The 23,825-nt window shown below is 53.0% G+C and overlaps 2 protein-coding genes across 4 annotated transcripts; both read left to right on the plus strand.

The window, feature by feature from the left end:
* Positions 1-48: 48 nt before the first annotated feature.
* Positions 49-5,493, plus strand: Pygo2 (pygopus family PHD finger 2). Its single transcript, XM_050118714.1, is given in 4 exon segments — positions 49-868; positions 1,230-1,279; positions 2,880-3,152; positions 3,154-5,493. Coding segments are annotated over 4 exon segments (1,218 nt in total). The 5' UTR covers positions 49-765; the 3' UTR covers positions 3,946-5,493.
* A 1,495-nt stretch (positions 5,494-6,988) lies between these two features.
* Positions 6,989-19,147, plus strand: Pbxip1 (PBX homeobox interacting protein 1). Of its 3 annotated transcripts, none has more exons than XM_050118688.1 (11): positions 6,989-7,063; positions 9,374-9,461; positions 13,222-13,348; positions 13,566-13,624; positions 13,691-13,853; positions 14,961-15,185; positions 15,286-15,309; positions 15,722-15,804; positions 15,904-16,032; positions 16,651-17,867; positions 18,283-19,147. In XM_050118688.1, the coding sequence occupies exons 2-11, from the start codon at positions 9,408-9,410 to the stop codon at positions 18,374-18,376; spliced, it is 2,175 nt and encodes a 724-aa protein (XP_049974645.1). In that variant the 5' UTR covers positions 6,989-7,063; positions 9,374-9,407; the 3' UTR covers positions 18,377-19,147. The 3 variants fall into 3 exon arrangements, with proteins under 3 accessions (XP_049974645.1, XP_049974647.1, XP_049974646.1); XM_050118689.1 differs by having other exon boundaries at positions 7,000-7,072; XM_050118690.1 differs by lacking the exon at positions 15,286-15,309.
* Positions 19,148-23,825: the final 4,678 nt, after the last annotated feature.

Raw genomic sequence — 23,825 nt, forward strand, 5'->3', positions numbered from 1 at the left:
TTTTTTTTTGGTTTTTCGAGACAGGGTTTCTCTGTAGCGTTTGGTTCCTGTCCTGGAACTAGCTCTTGTAGACCAGGCTGGCCTCGAACTCACAGAGATCCACCTGTCTCTGCCTCCCGAGTGCTGGGATTAAAGGCGTGCGCCACCACCGCCCGGCTACCTCGGCCTCTTAACACCTCTAGAAAGTCTGATCGATGGGGGCCGTCAGTGGGAGGTGGCGGCGGATTTCCACCTGGGGTAGGTCGATTGGGTTCAAAGCCAGCGCCTGTCCGCGGGAACTCGAGTCTGCGAGGATTTGGGGAGCAGTGAGACTGCGCGGTAGGGATGTATCTGAACGGCGACTGGCTCTCGGTGGGAAGGGGCGTGTCTGGACCGCCCCCGGGGAGCTCGCACAGCCTCTGACGATCGTGCACCCCACACTGCTGCGGGGCCAGCTCTGGGGGCCTTAGCCGCACTTCGAAGGAGTGGCGTGGCGAGGCCCTGCCTTCCTGGGTGCGGCGTGTGGGCCCTTCCCAGTTTCCCCTCCCTACGGCTCTCGGTGGTGGCGACCCATTGGAGTTCCGTTTCCGGTTGCTGTGGCCGCGGGCGGGCGGTGAGTCTGGAGCAGGCGTGCAGTTTGTGCTCTGGCTCTGCGCTTCTCCCTCGGCGTGTCTAGGGCTTGCTGCAGCTCGGGGGTGCTGCGCTGCCCCTGACTCCCCTCCGGGCGATGGTGCGGCCTGAGGACGCTTCCATCCCCCGCCGACGCTGACTCGGGTCCCCCAATCCATGGCCGCCTCGGCGCCGCCCCCACCGGACAAGCTGGAGGGAGGCAGCGGCCCCGCACCGCCCCCCGCGCCGCCCAGCACCGGGAGGAAGCAGGGCAAGGCCGGTGAGAGCGCAGAGAGGGACAGGGGCTGCCGAGGCCCGGGACCCTGGAACCTCGGATGGAAGGGTTGGGGGATGGGAAGGTTGCCTAGGGACCTGGAGGTAGCCTCAGGTGAGGATTAGTGATTCAGAGCAGGTGTCACAGATCACTTCAGGTTTTGGAGCCGGGTATCTTTGATTTCAAGGAAGATGTGGGATGTAGCTGAGAGTGTAGTCAAACTGGTCATTTTTTATATTTCACCCCTGTTTCTTAAATAAGTAAGCAAGTGTACGTGGAAGTTAGAGTCTGGAGAGTGGCTGGGAGGAAGGAGACAGTAGAACCCTCAGGAAAGCTTGCCTCCGTCTGCCTATTGCTGCTCTTCCAGGTCTGCAAATGAAGAGCCCTGAAAAGAAACGAAGAAAGTCCAACACTCAGGTAAAGGGGGAATCCGTGCTGGGCGTGTCCCCTTGGAAGCCCCTCCCACTTTGTCTGGGTGGCTACCTGGCTGCCCTTTTGTGCTTTCCACCAGGTGAGGGGAAAAAAAGCCTCTTGGGTCCTAGTTCTGTCTGGTGACAGCAAACCTCGCCTTTCCCCCTTAGAGACAAAGTCTCGTGTATTCCGGACGCACTTCAAGTTTGCTGTGTAGAGAGGGTGACTTTGAATCTAGGAGCCTCCTGCTTTCCCTTCCAGAGTGGTGGGGTTACAGATATAATCACCATACTGTTTTTCCGCAGTGCTGGGGACCCAAGGGACAAGTGCTAGGTGCCCTTAGAGGCCAGAAGAGGGGGGTACAGGCAGTTGTGAGCTGCCGCATGGGTGCTGGGAACAGAACCTAGGGTCTCTGCAAGTGTTCTAAATCTGTGAGCCATCTCTCCAGCCTGTACTCTTCCTTGTTTGAAACAAGGTGCCCAGCTTGGCTTTGATCTCTCAGGGGACCTACTTCAACCTCCCAAGTGCTGGCATTACTGGCTTGCTGAGTCTTTCCTAAGGGTCACAATGCTATAGTGCTTTAACAGTTGTTATTGTAAAAGTTGACAGATAGGCTTTTAAAAAGTTAAATATTCAGTACTGAAGCTGGGCGGTGGTGGCGCATGCCTTTAATCCCAGCACTCGGGAGGCAGAGGCAGTTGGATCTCTGTGAGTTCGAGGCCAGACTGGTCTACAAGAGCTAGTTCCGGGACAGGCTCCAAAGCTACAGAGAAACCCTGTCTCGAAAAACTAAAAAAAAAAAAAAAAAAATCAGTACTGAGTGCTTGCCTAGCTAGCCTGCACAAAGCCCTGGGTTTAAGCCCCAGCACCTCATAAACCAGATAGATAGTGGTTGGTGTCTGTCCCAGTAGTCCAAAGATTGAGGCAGGAGCATGGGGGTTATCCTCAGCTACAAACTGAGCTTGAGTGCAGCCTGAGTTTCATATGAGACACTATCTCAGAGGAAAAAAATGTTAATTACCTGCTTTGGGGTCAGACCTGAGTTTTGATGTGATTTTTCTGTACTTTTTATAATTATTTATTTTGATTTTCAAGACAGGGTTTCTCTGTAGCTTTGGAGCCTGTGCCAGAATTAGCTCTTGTAGACCAGGCTGGTCTCGAACTCCATCTGCCTGCCTCTGCCTCCCAAGTGCTGGGATTAAAGGCACGCACCACCCCCTCCTGGCATACTTTTATATTTTTTAATTGTGTTTAATTTTAAGTATGCACATGGGTTTTTGTGTATGTCTGCATATGTGCTGAAAGAAGTCAGAGATGTGATCCCTCTGGAGCTGGAGTTGGATGGAGGCTGTTCACCCTCCAACATGGGTGCTAGGTGTCACACTCATGCTCTTGACCACTGAGCTGCTTCTCCAGCCCTGTTTTTGTTTTATTTTTGTAAAAATAGTGCTGTTGTACTGTGGAATCCGCCTTCCAGCCTTTGTCGTGTTCTGAGGTCAGTCACAGTTTTGGATCTGAGCCGTGTCAGCCTTCAGAGAGTATGTTAGGTGTGTGGTGCTCTCCCAGCTCGGTTCTGTGGTTCACATCTTCCTCCCGTTTTCACTAGGGTCCTGCATACTCACATCTGACGGAGTTCGCGCCACCCCCAACTCCCATGGTGGATCATCTGGTTGCTTCTAATCCTTTTGAGGATGACTTCGGAGCCCCTAAGGTGGGGGGTGCAGGCCCTCCATTCCTTGGCAGTCCTGTGCCCTTTGGAGGCTTTCGTGTACAGGGGGGCATGGCAGGCCAGGTACCCCCAGGCTATGGCACTGAAGGAGGAGAAGGTCCCCAGCCACTTCGTCGACAGCCCCCTCCTTTCCCTCCTAACCCTATGGGCCCCGGCTTTTAATATGCCTCCTCAGGGCCCTGGCTATCCACCACCAGGCAACATGAACTTTTCCAGTCATCCCTTCAACCAGTCTCTGGGCCAAAACTTCAGCCCACCTGGTGGGCAGATGATGCCAGGCCCAGTGGGGGGATTCGGTCCCATGATCTCGACCACCATGGGACAGCCTCCTAGAGGGGATCTGGGTCCTCCTCCTCTCCCCCAACGCTTCGCCCCGCCAGGAGCACCTTTTGGTCCTTCTCTTCAGAGACCTGGTCAGGGACTCTCCAGCCTGCCTCCCAACACAAGTCCCTTCCCTGGTCCAGACCCTGGTTTTCCTGGCCCAAGTGGTGAGGACGGGGGAAAGCCCTTGAATCCACCTGCCCCCACTGCTTTTCCCCAGGAGCCCCATTCAGGCTCCCCGGCTGCAGCTGTTAACAGGAACCAGCCTAGCTTCCCACCCAGCAGCAGCGGTCGAGGTGGTGGCACTCCAGATGCCAACAGCCTAGCACCCCCTGGCAAGGCAGGTGGAGGCTCAGGGCCCCAGCCTCCCCCGGGCCTGGTGTACCCATGTGGTGCCTGTCGCAGTGAGGTGAACGACGACCAGGATGCCATTTTGTGCGAGGCCTCCTGCCAGAAGTGGTTTCACCGCGAGTGCACCGGCATGACAGAGAGCGCCTACGGGCTGCTAACCACCGAGGCCTCTGCTGTCTGGGCCTGTGATCTCTGCCTCAAGACCAAGGAGATCCAGTCTGTCTACATCCGAGAGGGCATGGGGCAGTTGGTGGCTGCTAACGATGGGTGACCCCAGTGCAGTGGCCTGGGGAAATGCACATTGCTCACCATGCTCTTGCAGAGGAATTACGTGGCTTACCATCCCCATGAAGCAGAAACATAAAGTTCCTGAAGCAGAGGAAGAACTAGAGCGGGCAGGCAGAGGAGCCCAGAGTGCTTGCTTTTCTGGGAACTGCTGCATTGAGACCTTCACAGATCCAGGGAGCTAAAGCCCTGCCAAGCAGAGCCCTTCCTAGAGTCCAGCTGGAGGCTGCAAGAGAGGAAGGGGGCTGGAGGAAGTTCCGGATGGCAAGGATGTCCTGCGTGCAGATGACCGATGACTCTAACACCCGTGCCTATGATACCATGTAGCCCCACAGCTCCAGCTGTTGTAGCCTTTGGAGTCACGTGTTCAAGGTTTCATTTCTGGTCCCTTGTATGGGTTCTGGAAACAACTGAGGATTTCTCTCTCTTTCTGTCTTTCCCTTTGCTTTCCCTAGGCCCATCCTAACTCCTTTCCACAGAGTGTCAGATACCTTGAAGAAGCAGAGTTCTGACTCGGGCATTGCTTGTCGGGGGTGGGTGGGGGTGGTCAAGACTGTAGATAAAAGATGCTGAGACGGTCTCTTCCTCACCAGTCACTGCTCCTTTCTCAGCTTCTCTGCTTGTCTCTGAGTGACCGTGTTGTAGAAGTTGGGATATGTGGTCTGAGTGGCCCCAGAGTGTTGGAAGTCTGGACTGGAGCCGCCCCCTTCCTCCCTGCCTATCTGCTGCACAGTACGATAGTGTTGTTTCTTCAACTCCCGGTGCCCTCGTTTCCTTTGTCTCAGGGGAAAGTTTGGAAGGGCATGAAGCCCTTATACCTCATTCCTTCCCTGATGAAACATCCAACTGAGGCCCTGCCGTGGCTTTGGGGGTTGGGGCAGGCGGTAGGATCCTCAGCCGTGATACTGAAAGCTAAAAGGACCTGAACTTTTCAGCTTTGCTCTTTTTTTATCCTGTGATATCATCTGGGCCTGGTGATCCAGCAGCTAGGCTTGGTTTCTTTTTATTTTTGTAGGATTCCCAGCCAGTGATGGACTTGGGGCCTGATCAGGAGCCCCCTTAGCTTCTCTTACCCCTTTCCAGTTAGCCCACGTGCCCATTCCTCATATGGGTGAGGCAGACAAGCTCGGCTGTGGCCCTTTTGGGAGACAGCTCAGTGCCCAGCTCTCAGCACGGTAACAAAGACCATCTAATGTCCTCCACTTCTCATGTTGCCTGCGCGTGGAGAGAAAGAGAAGACACTGTTGGAGTTGACAGCCTTTGAAGAGGAAGAAGGGGGATCTGCTTTTTACTCTGTGGCCCCCAACTCCTAACTTCACATGTGGCAGCCTCTGCTCAACAGTGTTGTGTTGTGGTTCTCTTTGCCCCATTACCTGTTGCTACTTTTGTGTTGTCTCCATGGTTTGTAAAGAGCTCCTGGGGAGGGAGGGTCCATCCCCCTGCTCCTCTGCTACTTTTTGGAAGAAAAGGGGTTGGCAGATGTGGTTACAAATCTTTTTTATATGGTTGGACTAATAAAATGACTTGAAAACCCAAACAAGGACTCTTCATTAACCGGCTACACCCATACGTGTCACTGCTAGGAGGGTCCTGGAGGACCAGGTGGTCCCCACTCTCCACCTCCCAGCTGCCCTGCCATACGCTGCTAAATTGAGGAGGTCCCCAGTTTTCCTGCTGCACAGTGTCCTTGATGTGGGAGCCCTTGCTCTTAGGGCAGTGCTGGGGCTAGGCTGGAAGGCAGGGTTGGAGCCCTGGGTCCACAGCTTTCTGACTGGTTATTTGAAACTGTTATTTTTGGGCACACTGGGAGTTAGACCAGCAGGTGAGAAGACTGTTAGTCAGGCCTGGGGTCTGGAGTTCCGCTCCCTGAACCCACATAGTGGAAGGAGAGAACGGACTTGCCAGCTTGTCCTCCAGATGCCACGAGTGCCATGGCATGTGTGCACCACCTCTCCCACACAAATGGTATTTGCTTTGTTTTTGGAGTTTTGGGGCTGGAGAGATTGCCAGCAATGAAGAGCACTTGCTGTTCTTGCAGAGGAGTTCCCAGTACTCAGTGGCAACCATCTAGTTCCAGAGGATTCAATACTACAGACACATAGGCAAAACAACATTTAAAAATGCTGGAGTATTCCATGCTGGAGATCACAGTGCTCCACCACTAAGTCCCATTCAGCTCTGAATTTAATCTGTGGATGCATTTCTGCCTCACTTCTTCCATTGTTTTTGTTTGGTTTAGTTTGGCTTGGGTTTGGAATTTGTTGAAGCAGTCTTGTTCTGTATGTAGCCCAGGCTGACCTTCATCATCCGCCTGATTCAAGTCTCGCCAGTGCTCAGATTATAGCACAGCCTCCTTTCTATTTATTCCATTGTCTTTGTATGATGTGTTGAGGGCAGGCACCTGCACAGTACACTGGTAGAGGTTTGACCCACATCCCACTAGCCTAAGCTGTCCACTGGCTACCTTTGTTGTTATTTAACTGTTTGTGAGGCGGGGTCTCACTATATAGCCCAGCAGGCCTGGAACTCACTATGCAGATCTACTCCACCTGTCTCGGCTTCCCAAGAGCTGGGGTTAAGGGCATGTACCACCACGCTTGGCCGTCCTCCATTTTCAAAGCAGTGATACCCTCAGCCTGCCGGCAGGAGGGCTATTTCTAAACCCACAACTTGCACTGGACCCCATCCCCCATCCTACAGCTGTCTCTGTCTATCCTGGGGCCAACATGGCACCTGGTTCTTGCTAGCTCATCGTCAGTACCTTTCAGTTTTAGGTCTTCCTACTAGACACTAAACATTTCGAAAAGCGGGGAGGTCTCCGCCAAAAAAAAAAAAATTTTTTTAGTTTGTTGGGGATCACAGTCGCCCACCAAGAGATAAACCAAGGGGACAGAACTGCGTAGATCATCTTCCCCTCCCTTGGAGATCAAGATCGGCTTTTATTGGTCAAAAGTTCCCCCCAGCTCCCCACCCCCGCGGGGAAGGCGACTTTTCACTGGTCAAACACCAACCACGTGACTGCCCTCTTTTTTTTTTTTTTTTCCCTTCCCGGACTGGAAACCTGGGGAGGTTGCAGCAAGTTAAGCTGAAGACTGAAGCGAGAGGTGGGTCAGGTAAAGCCCTAGGTGGGGATGGGCCGGCAGACCCCCACTTTATTCCCAGATAAAGAAGGAGGGCAGAGCTGTATAAAAGGAATGGGCACCCTCCCCACCCCGGCAATCACACACTGCCTAACACAGGACCTAGGGGCGGGGAAGGAGGGAGACAGCTGATTCCGAAGCAGGAACTCATGCAAGTTCTTGTGGTCCCAGGTCCTTCCCTTTAAAGGTCAGAGAAAGCTGCTAACCAGACTTGAGGGTAGAGGAGGAGCGCTCCCCCTTACCTGTTTTATCCAGACAGAGGAAGTCAGTGAGAAGGCTGACGCTTTGTTGATCCCTGCCTGAGTGAAAAGGGAAAGTGAGGAGTGGATTTCTTTCCTAGAGGTCAAAGACTAAGATCCCTGAAAACTCAACTGGGAAGGGTGGCAGCTAAGCAGCGGCACAGTTTCTGAGGACTTCCCAATGCATGTACTGGCCTACGAGAGCAGAGGTGCATTTTGGTATCGGGGTTTGGAACCCTGAGCGAGGGGTTCCAGGAAGTCCCCTGCTTAGGTTTCAGAAGGTTTGTCTTGTTGACCCAAATACCATACCATTGCAGGTTTCCATGGAGACAGTGGGTCTGACATCACCCTGGTTGCCATGGTGCTTAGTTCTGGAGGACCTGAGCAGGCTGTAAACAGCCAGGCATAAACAGGGACTTCTGCTCAAGCTGCTGCCACTTCCTTCCTGTGGCCACCTGTTAACAGTCACACACAGCAGCTGGGGCTGGGACGTCAGGACGGAAGAGGGAGGGGCTGAGAACAGAAGCTGAACAAGGATGGCTGTGTGGACGGCACTAGAAGGGAGGCACGGGACCTGGTATAGGGAAGTCATTGCAATCATCCATCTTCCCGTGGGATGGGTGCCCGTGTCCAGGAGGCAGGAGCACTGAGAAAGGCACCATTAGATGTCCTTTACCTGTCTTGAACTTGACTCTTGACTAGCAAGAGCTGCAGAAGCTTATAAGGTCATCTCCAAGGACTTAAACCCAGCTGGAGTAGGTAGGGAGCATTTGGCCCGTTTTGAAGGTAGAACTCCAGACTCCCCCACCCCATTTCCCCTTCTCAGTGTTCCGGGACAGTCGTCTTCGCATTCTGCCTTTTCTGCTCCTGGGGAAGCAGTTACTATCTGTCTCTGACCACCGACCAGGACTCTGTGGCTCAGCTTGTCTGTCATTCTGTCCTCATTTCTGATCCCAGTTGCAACTCCCTAGCCCAAGGGCACAGTTTGCTTTATGCTGGGATTTGGAAGTGTGTGTGTGTGTGTGTGTGTGTGTGTGTGTGTGTATGTGTGTGTGTGAGAGAGAGAGATACCTTAACCCCAGCTGCCCTCCAAACTGATTAGCAAGAGACAGGACAGAGTCCCAGACCTCTGCTCCTTTTTGTTGCAAATTTGAATGTGATTTATGGATGATAATTGTCACAAATCCTCCTTCCCCTCAGTGGCTTTCAAGATCCCTGAGGTCAGACTCTGATCAGAATTTAAGGTGGAGAGAAAGCAGAAAGGTAGGTGACCAAATGTAATCCAGGTGGATTTAGCTCTCCCAGAGCTGTAGTATTAGAAAGCTTCCCGCCTGGTCGTGCCTGGCCCCCCTCACTTCAGTGGCAATCTTAGCCAGTGCTGAGGACCCCTAAAGCAGTGGTTCTCAACCTTTGTGACCCTTTAACTCAGATCACAGTAATTTTGCAACTGTTGTGAAATGTAATGTAAATATCGATACAGTGGTTGTGACCCACAAGTTGAGACCTACCTACCGCCCTAAACCGAAGGAATGGATGGCAGATGGGTACCGGCACACTTGGGCCTTAGGAAGGCTAGTCAGTCAGATTCCTCCCCTCTGACCAGAACACCAGAGGTTTAGACTTTTCAGTCCTTTGACTTCTTTGACCTTTCAAGGTCAGTGCCCTGTGGATCCTTAAGAGGTAGCTTCCTGTGGCTTTTAGCAAGGCGAACACTGCCAGGAAGGCATGGGATGGGGCAGAAGGACTGAACTGACCTGGGTTTTGGAGGCGCCTTGGTCTGCCTCCCTCACAGGAACTCCCTCCTCAGCCCTCACCCTTTTTAAATTTTATGTATTTATTTTTAAGATTTATTTTTATTTTATGTGCATTGGTGTCTCTCCTGCGTGTCTCTGAGAGTGTCAGATCTCCTGGAACCAGAGTTACAGATACTTGTGAGCTGCCATGTGGGTGCTCTGGAAGAGCAGCCAGTGCTCTTAACTGCGGAGCCATCTCCCCAGCCTGGAACTCCCATTCTTAAGAGAGCTTTTCTCTGCAGGTGGCCACTCTAGCAACCCTGGACCTCCACAACTATGACTTCTTCCTGTCCAGACTCAGATAATAGCTGGGTGCTTACTGGCTCTGAGGTAGGAACAGTGGGCCTGGGAACTACATGAGAGGGGGACTCTGGCGGGTGGGCTGCTTTGACCTGCAGGAAGAAAGGTCCTGAATGGTGGTGTTTCGTGCATGTGAGGACCAGGGACTGAGGAATAAAGCAAAAACAATAGCTGGGACTAGGAGGTCTTGTCTCTGCCATGTGACTTTATTAAGAAGTACAGCATCTTACTATTTACAAGGGAAAATGGCCACGGTCAACAAAGAGGTAAATCAGACAATGTTAGCAAAGAGCACAGGATACCTCAGCCTTAGGACTGGTAACCACAGTCTAGGGGGTGAATTGGGTCCCAAGACCTTGATTCCTTCGAGGCACTGGCTTCAGCCCTAGACCAGTCTTGCCAAGGCTACTCATGGCCACAAAACTAAAGTTTCCTTTATCCTTTCATCAGGGCCTCTGAGACAGTCCGGGTTGGTTTGGCTCCCGGCACTGCTTTCTGGATCTGTCCTGTTTTAATGGTACCCATGGTCATTTGCATTGCCTCTGTTGGTCTCATGGGCTCCAGTGGCAGGGAGGAGACCTGGTATTGGGGCTTGGGCCACACCTGGGAAGAAGGAACCAGATGGGTAAGCTGAGAGAGCGACCGGCAAGAGTAAGGTCGAGGTGACAAAGGGGAGCCATGTTGAGGAGACTGAAGAGCTTTAGGGTAAGGAGGAGACCTCTATAGTCCATGTCAAAATGCTGCAGACCAGAGCCTAGGAGCCCCAGAAGGGTGGGTGAGGCATCAGCTGTTGTCTTAGGGTTGCTGTGGTTGTGAAGAAACACCATAACCAAAGCAACCTGGGGACAAAAGGGTTTATTTCAGCTTATACTTCAGGTAGCAGTCCATCACTGAGGGAAGTCAAGGCCAGAACCGGAACCTGAAGGCAGGAGCTGATGCAGAGGCCATGGAGGGTACTGCTTACTGGCTCACCCTCATGGCTTCTTACCCTGCTTTTTTTATTTTTAAGATTTATTTATTTATTTATTGTGTATGCAACACTCTGCCTCCATGTATGCCCACGCGCTAGAAGAAGGCACCAGATCTCATTATAGGTGGTTGTGAGCCATCATGTGGTTGCTGGGAATTGAACTCATGACCTCTGGAAGAGCAGCCAGTGCTCTTAACCACTGAGCCATCTCTCCAGCCCCTCAGCCTGCTTTCTTATAGAACTCAGGACCACTCGCCCAAGGATGGTTTCACCCACAATGGGCTGGGACTTCACCCTCAGTCACTAATTAAGAAAAAGCTCTACAGGTTTGTCTACAGTCTGGCCTGGAGGCGTTTCCTCAGTTGGGGTTCTCCCAGATCACTCTAGCCTGTATCAGAATTAGCCAGCACAGGCGTCTCCTAGTGAGCCAACCGTGCAGAGCTGCTGAGCTGGAGAGTAGCCCAACACTCAGTGCCAAGTGCAGGGGACCAAGCCTCTGTGTAGCTGGGTGGGCGCGGGGACAGTGCTTCCAAAGCTCTTGCAGCCTTCCAGGTGGCAGGAAACCAGAGGGCTCCAAAAAGGGAGGAGGGCTGGTGGGTTGGGGACTAGAAGCTAGAGGGGTATGATGAGGATTGAGTCAGTGGGATCTCAGAGACTTCCTTAGGACCACTAGGAGGAACTAGGCATGGTGGAGCAAGCTGTGGTCCCACTACTTGGGAGCTGGAGGCAGGAGTTCAGGATCATCCTTTGGCTAAATAGCAGGGATAGAAAATGAAACCTTGTATCAATAAATTAACCAAAAATAAATAACAATCAATAGCTAGAGAGGCCACAGAACTCCATTTAGATATGTTGAGTTTGAGGTTCTCTTAAGGAACTTTACAGGGTTGAGGAATTGACCTCAACAGTGACCCTGGAGCCCAGCACAAGGACCAGTGATCACTGGCAGGGACTGAAATAGGCTCTGTGGCTGGGCGATGGTGGCACACGCCTTTAATCCCAGCAGAGGCAGGCGGTTCTCTATGAGTTCGAGACCAGCCTGGTCTACAGAGCTAGTTCCAGGACAGGCTTCAAAGCTACAGAGAAACCCTGTCTTGAAAAAACCAAGAGAGAGAGAGAGAGAGAGAGAGAGAGAGAGAGAGAGAGAGAGAGAAATAGGCTCTGTGCTCAGTCAACCCTGGTCTCCTGTCATGGTGCCTTTGCTGACATCTGGGGACCTGGGCCAGGTTTCACCTGTCCACCCTCCACAAAAATACAGAATTGTAATTCTTGCCTTGCAGGGGTGGCCCTGAGAAAACTGTGATTTGTGACTTGCAAAGAAATATACTGAGGCCAAAATTATTCTTGAGCCGGGTATGGTGGTGCATACTTTTTAAAAAATATTTATTTTATGTATATGAGTGACCTGCCTTCCAGAACACAAGAAGAAGGAATCAGATCCCATTACAGATGTTGTCAGGCACCATGTGGGTGCTGGGAATTGAACTCAGGTCCTCTGGAAGAGCAGTCCGTGCTCTTAACTGCTGAGCCATCTCTCCCATGTGGTGCATACTTTTAACAGCTCTCAGGAGGCACAGGCAGGTGGCTCTTTCTGAATCTGAGACCTTTCTAGCTGTCTGTCTGTCTAACTGCCTATCTATCATCTACTCATTTTTGGAGGGTTGGGGAGATGGCTCAGTCGGTAAAGCACTTGCCATATAAACGTGAGACCCTGAGTTCAGATCCCGCAAACGCACTAATATTGAACATGGTAGGACAGGTTTGTGATCTTGGTGCTGCTCCTATGACATGACAGGAGTTGGAAACAGGAGAATCCTTAGGGCCCAAGGGCCAGCTAGTTTGCAAGCACAGCAGAGAGTAAAGAGATTCATCCCAAAAGAGGTGGAAGTTAAGGGCCGGTTCCCAAGTTATCTCTTTTCTTTGAGACACAGTCTTGCTGTGTAGCACTGGCTGACCTGGAACTTGCTATGTAGATCAGGCTGGCCTGAAATTTGCAGAGATTCATCTGCCTCTGCCTCCTGAGAGCTGGGATTAAAGGTGTGTGCTATAACACCTGGCTGAGGTTGACTTCTTGCCTCTGCACTCATACTGTGGTATGCATGCGTGCCTAGTGCACACATCAGTGCAGGCACACACACAGCAGAGGGAGAGGAGAGATTAAAACAAAGAATTATTCCTGGAGGAAGAGCGGAGCCCTAGATGGGGTGCCAAGGAGTTATATGCAGAGAAAAGTTGGTCAAGCTAAAGGGCCAGGCTGTGAGCCAGCACCATGGGGTCAGGCTGCCTGTGACTGGGGGAACTTAGGATTCTGCCAGTAGCTGTTAGAGATAGCTGTCAGGGCAGCATAGGCAGATGGGAAAGGGCAGAGAACTCAGAAGATGGATGTATGGTTGGGCAGAAGCAAGAACAGCTTCGGGGGTGCCAGTGAGAACGTAACAGTATCCCTGGTCTGGGTCTGGATTGGGTTTTTGGCTCCTGGGGAGGGCAGCGCTGATGATAGGGGTAAGGATACCAGGTACCATTAACCTCTGTCAGGACTGCTAATCCCCGGGTCCCAGATCCTTGCTCAGGGCTGCGATTTCATGGAAACCTGGCCTCTGGAGCAGTGAGGAAGGTTAGGGAGCTGCTGAGTGGAAGAGAACTTTGAATCTAGCTCCAGGGTGGTTCAGGCCATAGTTTTTGAGGTCTGGTCTGAGGTGTCTGAGGGCGGCTAGCCCCTTGGCTCCATCAGGGCACTGTTCTGATCTGCTGTCCCATCAGGGCACTGTTCTGATCTGCTGTCCCAACAAAGTATCCTCGTATTCACCTCCCTCCCAATAGAATTTGCCGGTGGAGACTCTGGGCCCAGAACCCAGGATGGACCCAGAATCTGAGGGAGCCTCCCAGGCCCTTTTGGACCCCTCCAAGGCAGATGACAAAGAACTAGCTGGGATCTTGGATGGAGAAGGTAATAGGGCCTTGTGGAGGTTAGGGTATAAACTGTCTTCTGTCTTTGGGGGCCTCCTTTTAGTTGGGGCGAGGGCCATCATTTAGGCTATTTGCTTGCTAATCTCGGTTTATGAGCTCCCACAGTCCGAAGTGGTTGGGGCCTGTGGGTGCTACAGGGCTACAGTGAGGTTCACTTTAGGTCCATGGGCTTTTCTGGGCTTCCTCTTCCACCACAGGGACACTTGCCGAGAAGGAAGCGCCCCAGAGTGAACTGCCTGAGGAGACTAAGGCCAAGGTGAGGTATGTCACTGGGGCAGGGAGGAGAGTGGGAGAGCACTTCTCATAGCTCTACCCACATCAGGGCACTCTGGAACGTGATGATGCTGGAATGGAGGGCCCTGGAGACACACTGGTCCAGGAAGATTTGCAGGAGGAGACTCCTGTGGTAACAAGCCTGGGACCAGACACACAGGAGCTGGAGAATGAGAGCCCACCACAGAACCTGCCTGCGAGTCCCAGAGCAGGTCAGTACCCTTCTCACCTCCTGTTCCCACCTTTTAGAAAGTGTGGGAAGGGGCGGTGGAGGGACGGCTCAGCAGTTGAGAGCACTGGCTGCCCTTCCAGAGGACCTGCGCTCAGTTCCAGCACCCACTTGGCAGCTCACAACCATCTGTAACTCCAGTTCCCGTGAACCCGATTCCCCATTCTGACTTCCATGGGCATCACATGGTGCACTGAAATACATGCAGGCAAAGCAGTCATACATTTGATAAACACATGAAAATTTTAAAAATCAACCAGGCGGTGGCAGTGCACCTTTAATCCCTGCACTAGGGGAGGCAGAGGCAGGAGGATTATGTGAGTTCAAGGCCAGCCTGATCTACAGAACAAGTTCCAGGACAGGCTCCAAGAGTACAGAGAAACCCTGTCTCAGAAAACAAAACAAAACAAAAACAAAAACAAAAAACACACAAACAAGCAAAAAATAAAAATAACTAGAAAGTGAAGGAGAAGGAGACAGGTGGATCTTTGTGAGTTCAAGGCCAGCCTGGGCTGCACACAAAGAAATCCTGCCTTGAAACCCCCCCTCCGCCCTCCCCCAAAAAGAAAGAATGCAGGAGAGGCAGGGATGTAGTTGGAGGTGCCATTTGAGAAGAGTTTTGAGCATAGAGCAGGCAGGAGGGAGCTTTGTCGTCAACAGAGAGTGGGGCTAGTCCAAGGTCTGTCCCAGGCAGTGGCAGAGGTGACAGGAGAGGGGAGGAAGAGGTCCAGGCCTGGGGCCACGACGGGGGGGGGGGGGGGGGGGGCGAGTGGGGGGGGNGGGGGGGGGCGGGGGGGGGGGGGGGGGGGGGGCAGCAGCTGCAGGAGTCAGGCAGAGACTGTGAAAAGACTATGGAGGCCATGAGGTGGAGATGTGGGATGGAGAGGGGAGGAGGAGGATGGCTTCAGGACGGAAGAGGCTTTTGTACTTGTAGACAAAAGGACAGTCTTTTTCCTTTAGATTGGGCGGGGCAGTCAGTCAGTACCCAGGCTGAAGTGGGCAGTGTTGGTATGCCTTCCCTGTGACCAGGGCTGGGCTTCCTGTGCCGTCCTCCTCCTCACTGCTCTCCTGTCCCCTTCCCTTCCTCCAGTCTGGAGAGAGTACCACTGCTCCAGCAGTGACGATGACACTGACTTGGATGTCGAGGGTGTGAGGAGACGGAGGGGCCGGGAGCCCAGCTCAGCCCACCCTGTACCTGTGGAGGTGGAGGACCAGGCCAAGGGCGAGGGTGTAGGAGGCGAGCTGGGCATCTCTCTCAACATGTGTCTCCTGGGGGCCCTGGTTCTTCTAGGCCTGGGGATCCTCTTGTTCTCTGGTGAGTAGTACTCCTGGCTAGGGCCTCCGGTCTGCTACCCTGGCCTTTCTTACCTCCTCCTGCTTCCCTGAGGGCCTCATCAGACTGTCTTCACCTTCAGGTACCCTGTTGGAGCCTGAAACTGGTGAGTAGACAGGTCCTGGCTTGTTCTCTGTGGGTGGTAATGGGGGTTTGTATGCGGAGTGCTCCCCAGGTAAGCTGTTCAGGACAGTAGGCAGAGGTCCTGGCTCTCTGTGGTGGTGATGGGAGTCTGTATGGGGAGTACTCCCCAGGGAAGCTGTTCAGGAGAGTAGGCAGAGGTCCTAGCTTGCTCTCTGTGGTGGTGATGGGTGTCTGTATGGGGAGTGCTCCCCAGGTAAGCATATTATTTCTTGGTTGTTGACCTTGTCAACTGTTCAGGATGACGTCTGTCCCTTTAGCTCAGCAGATGTGTGAGCCATGGTGTATGTTCAGGGAAGGAGGGGTGACTGAGAGAGGTGTGATGGGCTCTGTAGATCATGGGCCTGGATTCAGAGGTTCGGTTCACTTACCCACAGGTTCCGTGGAAGAAGCAGAGTTGCAAGTCTTTCCAGATACCGGGCCAGAGACCGAGTTGGTAGATACTGTGGGCAGCAGGCAGGTATGTATGGGTTTTCCATAGGTATGTGGGGCCTGATGGGGAGCGGCTGGCTTGCCCTGCCTGGGAGGAAGCATGGATTGGCTGCTCTTGTGCCCTCAGGATGAGCTCGAGCAGCTGCAGGCTTCAGTACCAGCAGACAGTAGTCCCAGCCTGCAGAGCATGGGGCTTCTGCTGGACAGGCTGGCCAAGGAGAACCAGGATATCCGACTGCTGCAGGCCCAACTGCAGGTGGGCCCTGGCAAGAGGGAGGGGGTTCATCTGGCCACCTTTACCAGGCATATGTCCTAGTGGGGCTCCCCTAGCAGTTTTCCCTGCTCGTCTGACCCTTGAGCCTCACCTTTCACCACCGTAGTCAGGGTGTAGTCAGGTGTTTTCTCTCTGTTTCCCTCCCACCTGCTGAGGACTGGCAGGGTTGGTGTGCTTGCCTACATGGCAGGCCACCTCTGATTGATGGCTGGATCTTCCCGGAACATCTGAAGAATGTGCTGTGTGCTAGGGTCAATGGACAGTACCCGTTCTAAATGCAGGAGGTGGGAGTGGAGCGGGGAGAGCTAGATGTGGGCTGTGGTGGATCTCAAAAGTACGTGCTTGTATAAGGACGTAGATGCTGGGGTGGAATTTAACCATCTCAGGAAGTGGCTCAGGTTAGGGGTGGAACAAGAGAGGCAGCCTCTGGCTGTCCAAGGCAGCACTGGGGCTCAAATCCAGGGTACTGCAGACAGTAAGCAGTCTCTCTCCCAACAGAACTAGCCCCTGCCCACTCAAATAGAATAGAATTGGGGTAGAAGGCATTGTGCCCACCCTGACAAGGACTCCTGTTTTCTTCTGTTCCTAACTACATTCTAGGCTCAGAAAGAAGAGCTTCAGAGCCTGTTGCACCAGCCACAGGGGATGGAAGAGGAGAATGCCCGGCTCCGGGAGGCCCTGGAGCAGGGCAAGACCTCTCATCAGGCCCTAGAGTCAGAACTACAGCAGCTAAGGGCTCGACTTCAAGGCCTAGAGGCTAACTGTGTCCGGGGTGTAGATGGGGTGTGTCTCAACTGGGGTGGACGCCCAGGTGACAAAACCACCACAGAGCAAGGCCACAAGGGGCAGGCAGCAGACCCCAGCTTATCGGAGCAGCATAAGCAGCTAGAAGCTGAAGCCCAGGCCCTAAGGCAGGAGCTGCAAAGGCAGAGGCGGTTGCTGGGTTCTGTGCACCGTGACTTACAGAGGGGCTTGCAGAATGCTGGCCACGGAGCCCCAGCTCGTGCTGGCCTGGCCGAACTTGGTCACATGTTGGCCCAGACATTGCAAGACCTAGAGAATTGGGGTCACAACACTGGCATTCCTGCCAACGACTCGGAGGCCTGGTACCAGAAGAAGCCCCACTTCCAGAATTCCAGGGAGTGGAGAAGAAAGGAGAAATGGCACGGTGGGCCGAGGGACCAGAAGGCTGAGCACTGGAAGCATGGGAAGGAGGGGTCTGGCCAGGAGAGGAGGAGGAGCTGGAGGGATGAGGACAGGGAACCAGCAAAGGGATGGAAAGAGGACAAACCCAGGGAGGAAGAACTGGGGAACAGAAAAGATGGCAAGCGACAGGACCCCAAGGTACACTCTAGAAAAAATGGGAACACCCACTCTGGAGAAAGGCTGAAGCATTCTGGGGGGAAAGACAAAAGTCCTGACCCCCTCTCCTCCTGGGAGGAGCTGCTGAGACGGAAGTACCGGCCCCCACAGGGTTGCTCAGGCATAGCCGACTGTGCTCGGCAGGAGGGCCTGGCCTTCTTTGGCACAGAACTAGCCCCTGTGAGGCAACAAGAGCTGGCCTCGGTGCTGAGAGCATACTTGGCGAGGCTGCCCTGGGCTGGGCAACTGACCAAAGAGCTGCCCCTTTCACCTGCCTACTTTGGAGAAGATGGCATCTTTAGGCACGACCGTCTTCGCTTCCGGGACTTTGTGGATGCCCTGGAGGACAGCCTGGAGGAGGTGGCATTGAAACAGCTGGGTGATGATGATGAGGTGGATGACTTTGAGGATTTCATCTTCAGCCACTTCTTCGGAGACAAGGCACTGAAGAAGAGGTGTGGGAATCGTGTGTGTGTGTGTGTGAGAGAGAGGGGGGGGAGGGAGAGAGGGAGAGGGAGAGGGAGTGTGAGGGGGCAAGGGGCAGAGGTTAACAGCTGGGAGGGATTTGAATGCATTGCGACCCTGGATGGTAGAGGTCTCTAGCTGGAATCCTCTTCATTTCTGATTCCCAGACCTTAGAGAAGGCTTCTAAGTATATTTCCTGCCTTACCACGAAGGGCTACATACAGTAGTCCTGAGGGGTCCCCTTTTCCCACTGTTCCTGTACCTACAGGGCCCCTTCCTGTCTCCCCCAATGGATCCACCCTGGGAGCACAGGTCTTTCCCTGCAGCTGCCTCAGTCGGCTTTCCCATCTCAGTGGTGTTGTTTCCTAAAGGCCTTTTCCTGCCTCGTTCCCTATCTCCCCACAGGTCAAAAAAGAAGGAGAAACATTCCTGGAACCCCAGAGTTGTGGGGCCCAGGGAAGAGCACAGCCGCCATCCCCACCACTACCACCATGGCTGAGCCCTGCACCTGCCGCAGCAAATGACCTAGGCACACACCCAGCTCAAGATCCCTGGAGTTATGTGACCCTAGAGGCTGTGCTCCCACTGTTCAGCGGTCCCTCTTGGCTCTTTAGCACCTTTGAGTGCCCTTCACAGGAGAGAGAGAGCCATGCACTTGGCCCTGCACTGGTACCACTTTTGCTATAAAAAGGTCATAAGTTGGCTCTGCTGAACTGTTTATGCAAATACAGGCCCTGGGTATGGAGTGTATAGGAGCCTGCTGGGGAGTATTCTGTGACTGCCCCCAGGACCACAGCAGAGCCTGCAACCCTACGCTGGAGCCGCTGGTTGGAGACTTAGCTCCAGACTTGCCCTGGGGTTCTGTTAGCTTTGGAGGCAGCTGTTCCCAAGCGTGAAGTACCTTTTCATCATGCTTCTCTTGTGGCTTTCTCCTTCCTGCCTCCTGAGGTAGTCTCTCAGTGCAGGAGACACGGTGCAATTGCCATTCCAGTGGATAGGTCCAGCCCAGACACTGCTCTCAACCTTCTCTTCTCAGCCTCGCTGTCAGTCCCACAGGCTCTTTCCCGTGCTCACCCAACTTTCCCGAGGAACCTAGCCTTGAGCCCAGCTACCAATTGTCTCACAGTTACCCCGACTGAGTCGCTGTGGAACCCTGGGCTCCAGTCCAGGCTGGGTGACCTCAGATCAGGTCATTCTGGTGTTCTTATCCTCGGGAAGAGGACAGCGGGCTGAGGAACAGAGTAAATAAAGCACCGAAACAGACACCCTACTTCTGCCTTCCTTCTTTGGAGCGTGCTTGAAGCACCCTAGCCTGGTGTCTGGGTGTGCAGAGGTGAGGGAGCCGCTAGGTGGCACTCTGGACCCACATTCCTTCAGACCTTGCCTCCCTTCTGCCCTGGTCACCACCCCATGTCTCAGACTCCTACCCACTGACTCAAGAACTCCCAGAATGCCCCTGGCTATTGTCTAGGAAGTCCCCCAGAGTTCTAACCTCTATCCCATTGGCAGCACACTGGGCTACCCTTGGAAATCTCCCAGGGAGCGTGGGGCCAGAGGCTTGTAGATAGAGCGGTCAGTTAGGGACTGTAGACTCTAGAAAGATATTGTGGTTGATCTTTGTATTATTTAGCAATGCTGTTTAAAGGCTTTGAAATACACTGAATCGTTCAATTCTGGTGCTAGACAAGACAGGTGGAAATGGAACAAGGCTGGTTCGTTCCACAAACATTTGTAAAGCCGGAGATGGCTCAGCTGTCGAGAGCACTGAGAACTCAGGTTTGGTGCCCAGCACCCACATGGCAGCTCACCACTGTCTATAACTCCAGTCCCCAGGGATCCAGTGCTCTCTTCTGACCTCCTGGGCACCAGGCACACACATCGAGCTCAGACATACATGCAAATAAAACACCCATGCACATTTTTTAGAAAACGTCTGTTGTGGCCAGGCAGTGGTGGTGCATGCCCTTAATCCCAGCATTTGGGAGGCAGAGGTAGGTGGACTTCTGTGAGTTCGAGGCCAGTCTGATCTACAAAACAAGTTCCAGGACAGCTAGGACTATTACACAGAGAAATCTTGTCTTGAGAAAAAAGAAAAGTCTGTTGTATATTGTATCAGAACCAGTGAGGCTAGGAATATAGACCCTTTAATATGAATATAATCTGCAGCAGGAAGAACTTTGGTTAGACTTAAGAAGGAGCCTTACCTTACACAGGTCAGTAGTGATGTAGGCTGGGCCTTCAAGAAGGAGCCTTCTGTTTGTAGGGTGGTGATTGGATTCCATGCCTCTCTGGACCACTGTCCCTCAGGAGGAAGTCAGGGTTAGCCCTGCCTCTCTGGACCACTGTCCTGCAGGAGGAAGTCAGGGTTAGCCCCGCCTCTCAGGACCACTGTCCCTCAGGAGGAAACCAGGTTAACCCTGCTTATGCAGCTCACCTGTAGGTGCCTAAACAGTGGAGGTAACCCAGGGGGCTGGGTGGGAGCTCAAGGCTAGAGGCAGGCAGATTCCTTGTCTGTCAAGGTGCTGGGCCTAGAGGTGGAGATCCACACGTCTCTGGTTTCCTAAAAGTGTTGGTTTTCCAAGAGACTCTCTGGCCTCGTTTCCATGGTGAGGGCTTATTCCTGCTGGATAACACGTGGAGTCTGGGAACCATTACGCCCCTTCCTCTTCCTGCACACTCAGGCCTTTAGAAGTGGAACTGCAGGGTCCGAAGCTGCCAAGTTAGGAAGAAAAGGAGAGCCATCAACCCAGTGGGGTTGTGGGGACAGGCCCCCCTTTCTGTCACCTCCACAACCCACAGCAACACTGAAGCTGACCACAGATCCCTGACTCTGGGGTCAGTGTGTGGCAGTGGAGTGTTAAGAAGGGATGGAGGGGTGCTGACCCTGCCCCTTCCCACTGCTGGCCTAGGTGACCCTAGAAGCAGAGTCACCAGATGCTGCCACTGGTCCCTGCTGCCTCTCTAGGGTCTGGGCTGGGTGTTTGGCTTGGCTTTCAGTTCTTTCTCTGGGAGTTTCTCTGGAGGGGATTGCTGCCTTCAGAGTGGCTCTGGGAGCCTTGTGGGGTGTCACCGGAGTTGAAGGTAGTCTTGGGCCTCACCCCTCTTCCCTACCCCTCCCGTCTCTTCTCTTTGGCGCTAACCCAGGGCTCCCTGTGTGTCAGCCGGAGGCTCCATCACTGAGAGTGCCTCTTGCAAATTTTATTTTGAGACAGCTATTACTGTATATCCCTGGCTGGCTTCAATCTTTCAATCCTCCTGCCTCTGGTGCTTGAGTTGCTGGGACTGGTCATACACTGCCACGTCCTTTCCAGGGACTTCTACTCCTGAGTGAAAAACTTATTTTTCCTTTGGCCAGTCCCCAAAGCTGCTTCCCTAGGGGCCACAATCGGTCATTTCCCCCTTCATCTCCCACAGCGTCCCAGGTTCCCCACACGCCCTCTGCCCAGCTTTTTACCAGCTATGGCCTGCTTCTCTCTTTGCTTCCTGCACCCTCAGGCCCCGCCCCTTTCCACCCTCCACCTGTGATAGGATGACAAGCAAGGGGGGGGGGGGCTGAGTCACCTCTGTCCTGTCTGTTCCTGTCAGCTCCTGAGAGTTAGGGAAAGCAGTCTATCTGAGAGCTGCTCCCAGTCTACTCTGCTGGGCCCAAGGACAGACCACAGGCTAGCTAGCTGTTACCATGGGAACCTTTCAAAGGTACCCAGATGCAGGAGCTCTTTATATTCAGCCTTGTTCTAGGCCACAGATGTGTCTGATCCTGTCATATGCTAATAACAAGGGCCTAGGTGGCTCCCCAGTGGAGAGCAGAGATGTCCTAAATCCAGACACACCCGTCTCTCCTGGCCTAGCTGCTGCTTCTCTGAGTCTGCGAACTGACCATCTCACACGCCTGGGCCCCTCCCCTTGGGATGACGTCCTTTTCCATGACTGTCCCACTTCTCCTGGGCCAGGTGACTTAACTAGACCTTTGACTTGAGTAAATTTAGGGTCAGAAAACCTAGTGTGTCAGGTTTCTGGCTTGAGTCCCCACAGGTCTTGAGTGAGATGTCCATACGTCCTTAGGACTCAGCCAGCCTCTCACGAAGGGGGGAACTAACAGCGTATCTCACTTTAGGGAGTCACCGTGAGATCAATGACAGGGCTTCTTCAAGCTGTAGAGTACAGTCATTTGTGTGTATACCAGGAGTTCCTTCTAGGACCCATGAGTGATGCTCCAGTCCCTTACATAACAGGGCGCAGTGTTCACGTATTCCCCAAGCACAGCCCCTGTACAGTTAACACATCTAGATTACTTACGATGACCCCCAATGTGGTATGAGTGCTACGTACTTGTTGTACTGCATCGTTTAGGGAGTAGCAAGGAAAAAAGCCTGCACATGCTCAGAAGTTTTTCTTTTGCTTCATTTCTGGGTTTGTTTTGTTCTTGTTTTATTTTCTTTCTTTTTTTTTTAACTTTTTTTTTACAAAAAAAAAATTAAAAAAAAAAATTTTTAATTTTTAAAAAAAAAAAAAAAAAAAAAAAAATAGAAAAACAAGAAAAAAACGGGTAGACCAGGATAGCCTTGAGCTCACAGAGATCCGCCTACCTTTGCCTCCGGAGTGCTGGGATTAAGAGTGTATGCCACCACTGCCTGGCTCCAGTGGTTGTTTTAGTTCTGACTTCTAGGAGAAACTGGGAGTGCCCGAGAGCCGCAGACGTGGAGGAGAGGGCACTGAGTCTTAAGCCTAGCTACAGGCCAACTGGATTAGTTTAACACAAGCAAAATGCTAACAGTACTTGATTAATGCTGTCAGAAAGCCCCTGTGGATGCCTAGAGAGGGCCTGGAGAGAGGCCTCTGAGCCAGACAGTGAAAGATCTTGGCGATGGGGGAGGGGCAAAGGTGAGCTGAGAGGAGTCAGAAGCCTCCTGTGGGCCCAAAAAGACTCTTCCAATAAGAATGACAATGCTGGGCGGTGGTGGCTCAAGCCTTTAATCCCAGCACTCAGGAGGCAGAGTTCAAGGCCAGCTTGGTCTACAAGAGCTAGTTCCAGGACAGGCTCCAAAGCCACAGAGAAACCCTGTCTCAAAAAACCAACAAACAAACAAACAAAAATGACAAGGGGTGCTCCCAAAGGCTTTGAGGGGTAAGGGATGCTGGGAGGTTGGGAGCCTAAAGGATGGGTGGAGAGATGGGAAGTGGGTGGAGCTGACCTGTGCTTGTTTTAGGCATGGGCCAGCCTGGATGGAATGGGGACAAGAAGAAATCAAAGAAAGACACTTGGCCTCCTAGCCTTGGGACAAGTGGACAACTATGCCTTTGTGCAAGCTGGGAAAGAAGGAAAAGCAAAAGCTGGTTTGGTGGGGTGGAATGGGTGGGGTGGGTGGGGTGGAATGGGTGAGGAAGGCTTGGCGTGATTATATAGGCCTAGGAATAGGGCTGGCCAACCTCTGCCTCCACCAAGCTTTGAAGCACTGCCTCTAGATCACGACATCACCCTCCCTTCATTCCTCCGGGAGGGGGTGGAGGTGCACCCATGGTAGACTCTGTTACTAACCCAGGACTCTAAGCTTCCCTGACCTAAGGGGGGCACCCAGCAGAGCAGATTGAGTCACCCCCTGAGGTCATTGCTGAAATGCCCTGTTCTGAGTCAAGAGAACAGGAAAAAACCTGAAGCCACAGGGCCCTGGGGTGGAGAGGGAAGGGCTGGAGGGCCGGGTTGAACAGGGCTGCCTGCCCTGGAGTGTGACTGTTGGCTCCTACCAGGGAGTAAGGAGGGAGGGGCTGGTACAGCCATTAACTTATCACGACATTTCTGCACACGGAGAAATAGATGTTGAAGGAGGTAAGACTATTTTACTAGTGGAAGAGACACACACATGCGGAGGGAACGACAGTTGGTTATGGTTTTATATGAGTTAGGGGTGTTGGTGGGAGAGCAGCGACCTAAACAGCATTTGAACTGCGGT

The sequence above is a fragment of the Alexandromys fortis genome, unplaced genomic scaffold (genome assembly GCF_014885135.2).
Source record: "Alexandromys fortis isolate MF-2015 unplaced genomic scaffold, M_Fortis_MF-2015_v1.1 scaffold_152, whole genome shotgun sequence".
In the NCBI taxonomy this organism is placed as follows: domain Eukaryota; kingdom Metazoa; phylum Chordata; class Mammalia; order Rodentia; family Cricetidae; genus Alexandromys; species Alexandromys fortis.

Coding starts and splice junctions, on each gene's coding strand:
- Pbxip1 (XM_050118688.1), top strand. CDS start 9,408: ATGACTTCTTCCTGTCCAGACTCAGATAATAGCTGGGTGCTTACTGGC. Junction 9,462..13,221: donor GGGTGCTTACTGGCTCTGAG/GTAGGAACAGTG, acceptor CCCTCCCAATAG/AATTTGCCGGTGGAGACTCT. Junction 17,868..18,282: donor GACAAGGCACTGAAGAAGAG/GTGTGGGAATCG, acceptor ATCTCCCCACAG/GTCAAAAAAGAAGGAGAAAC.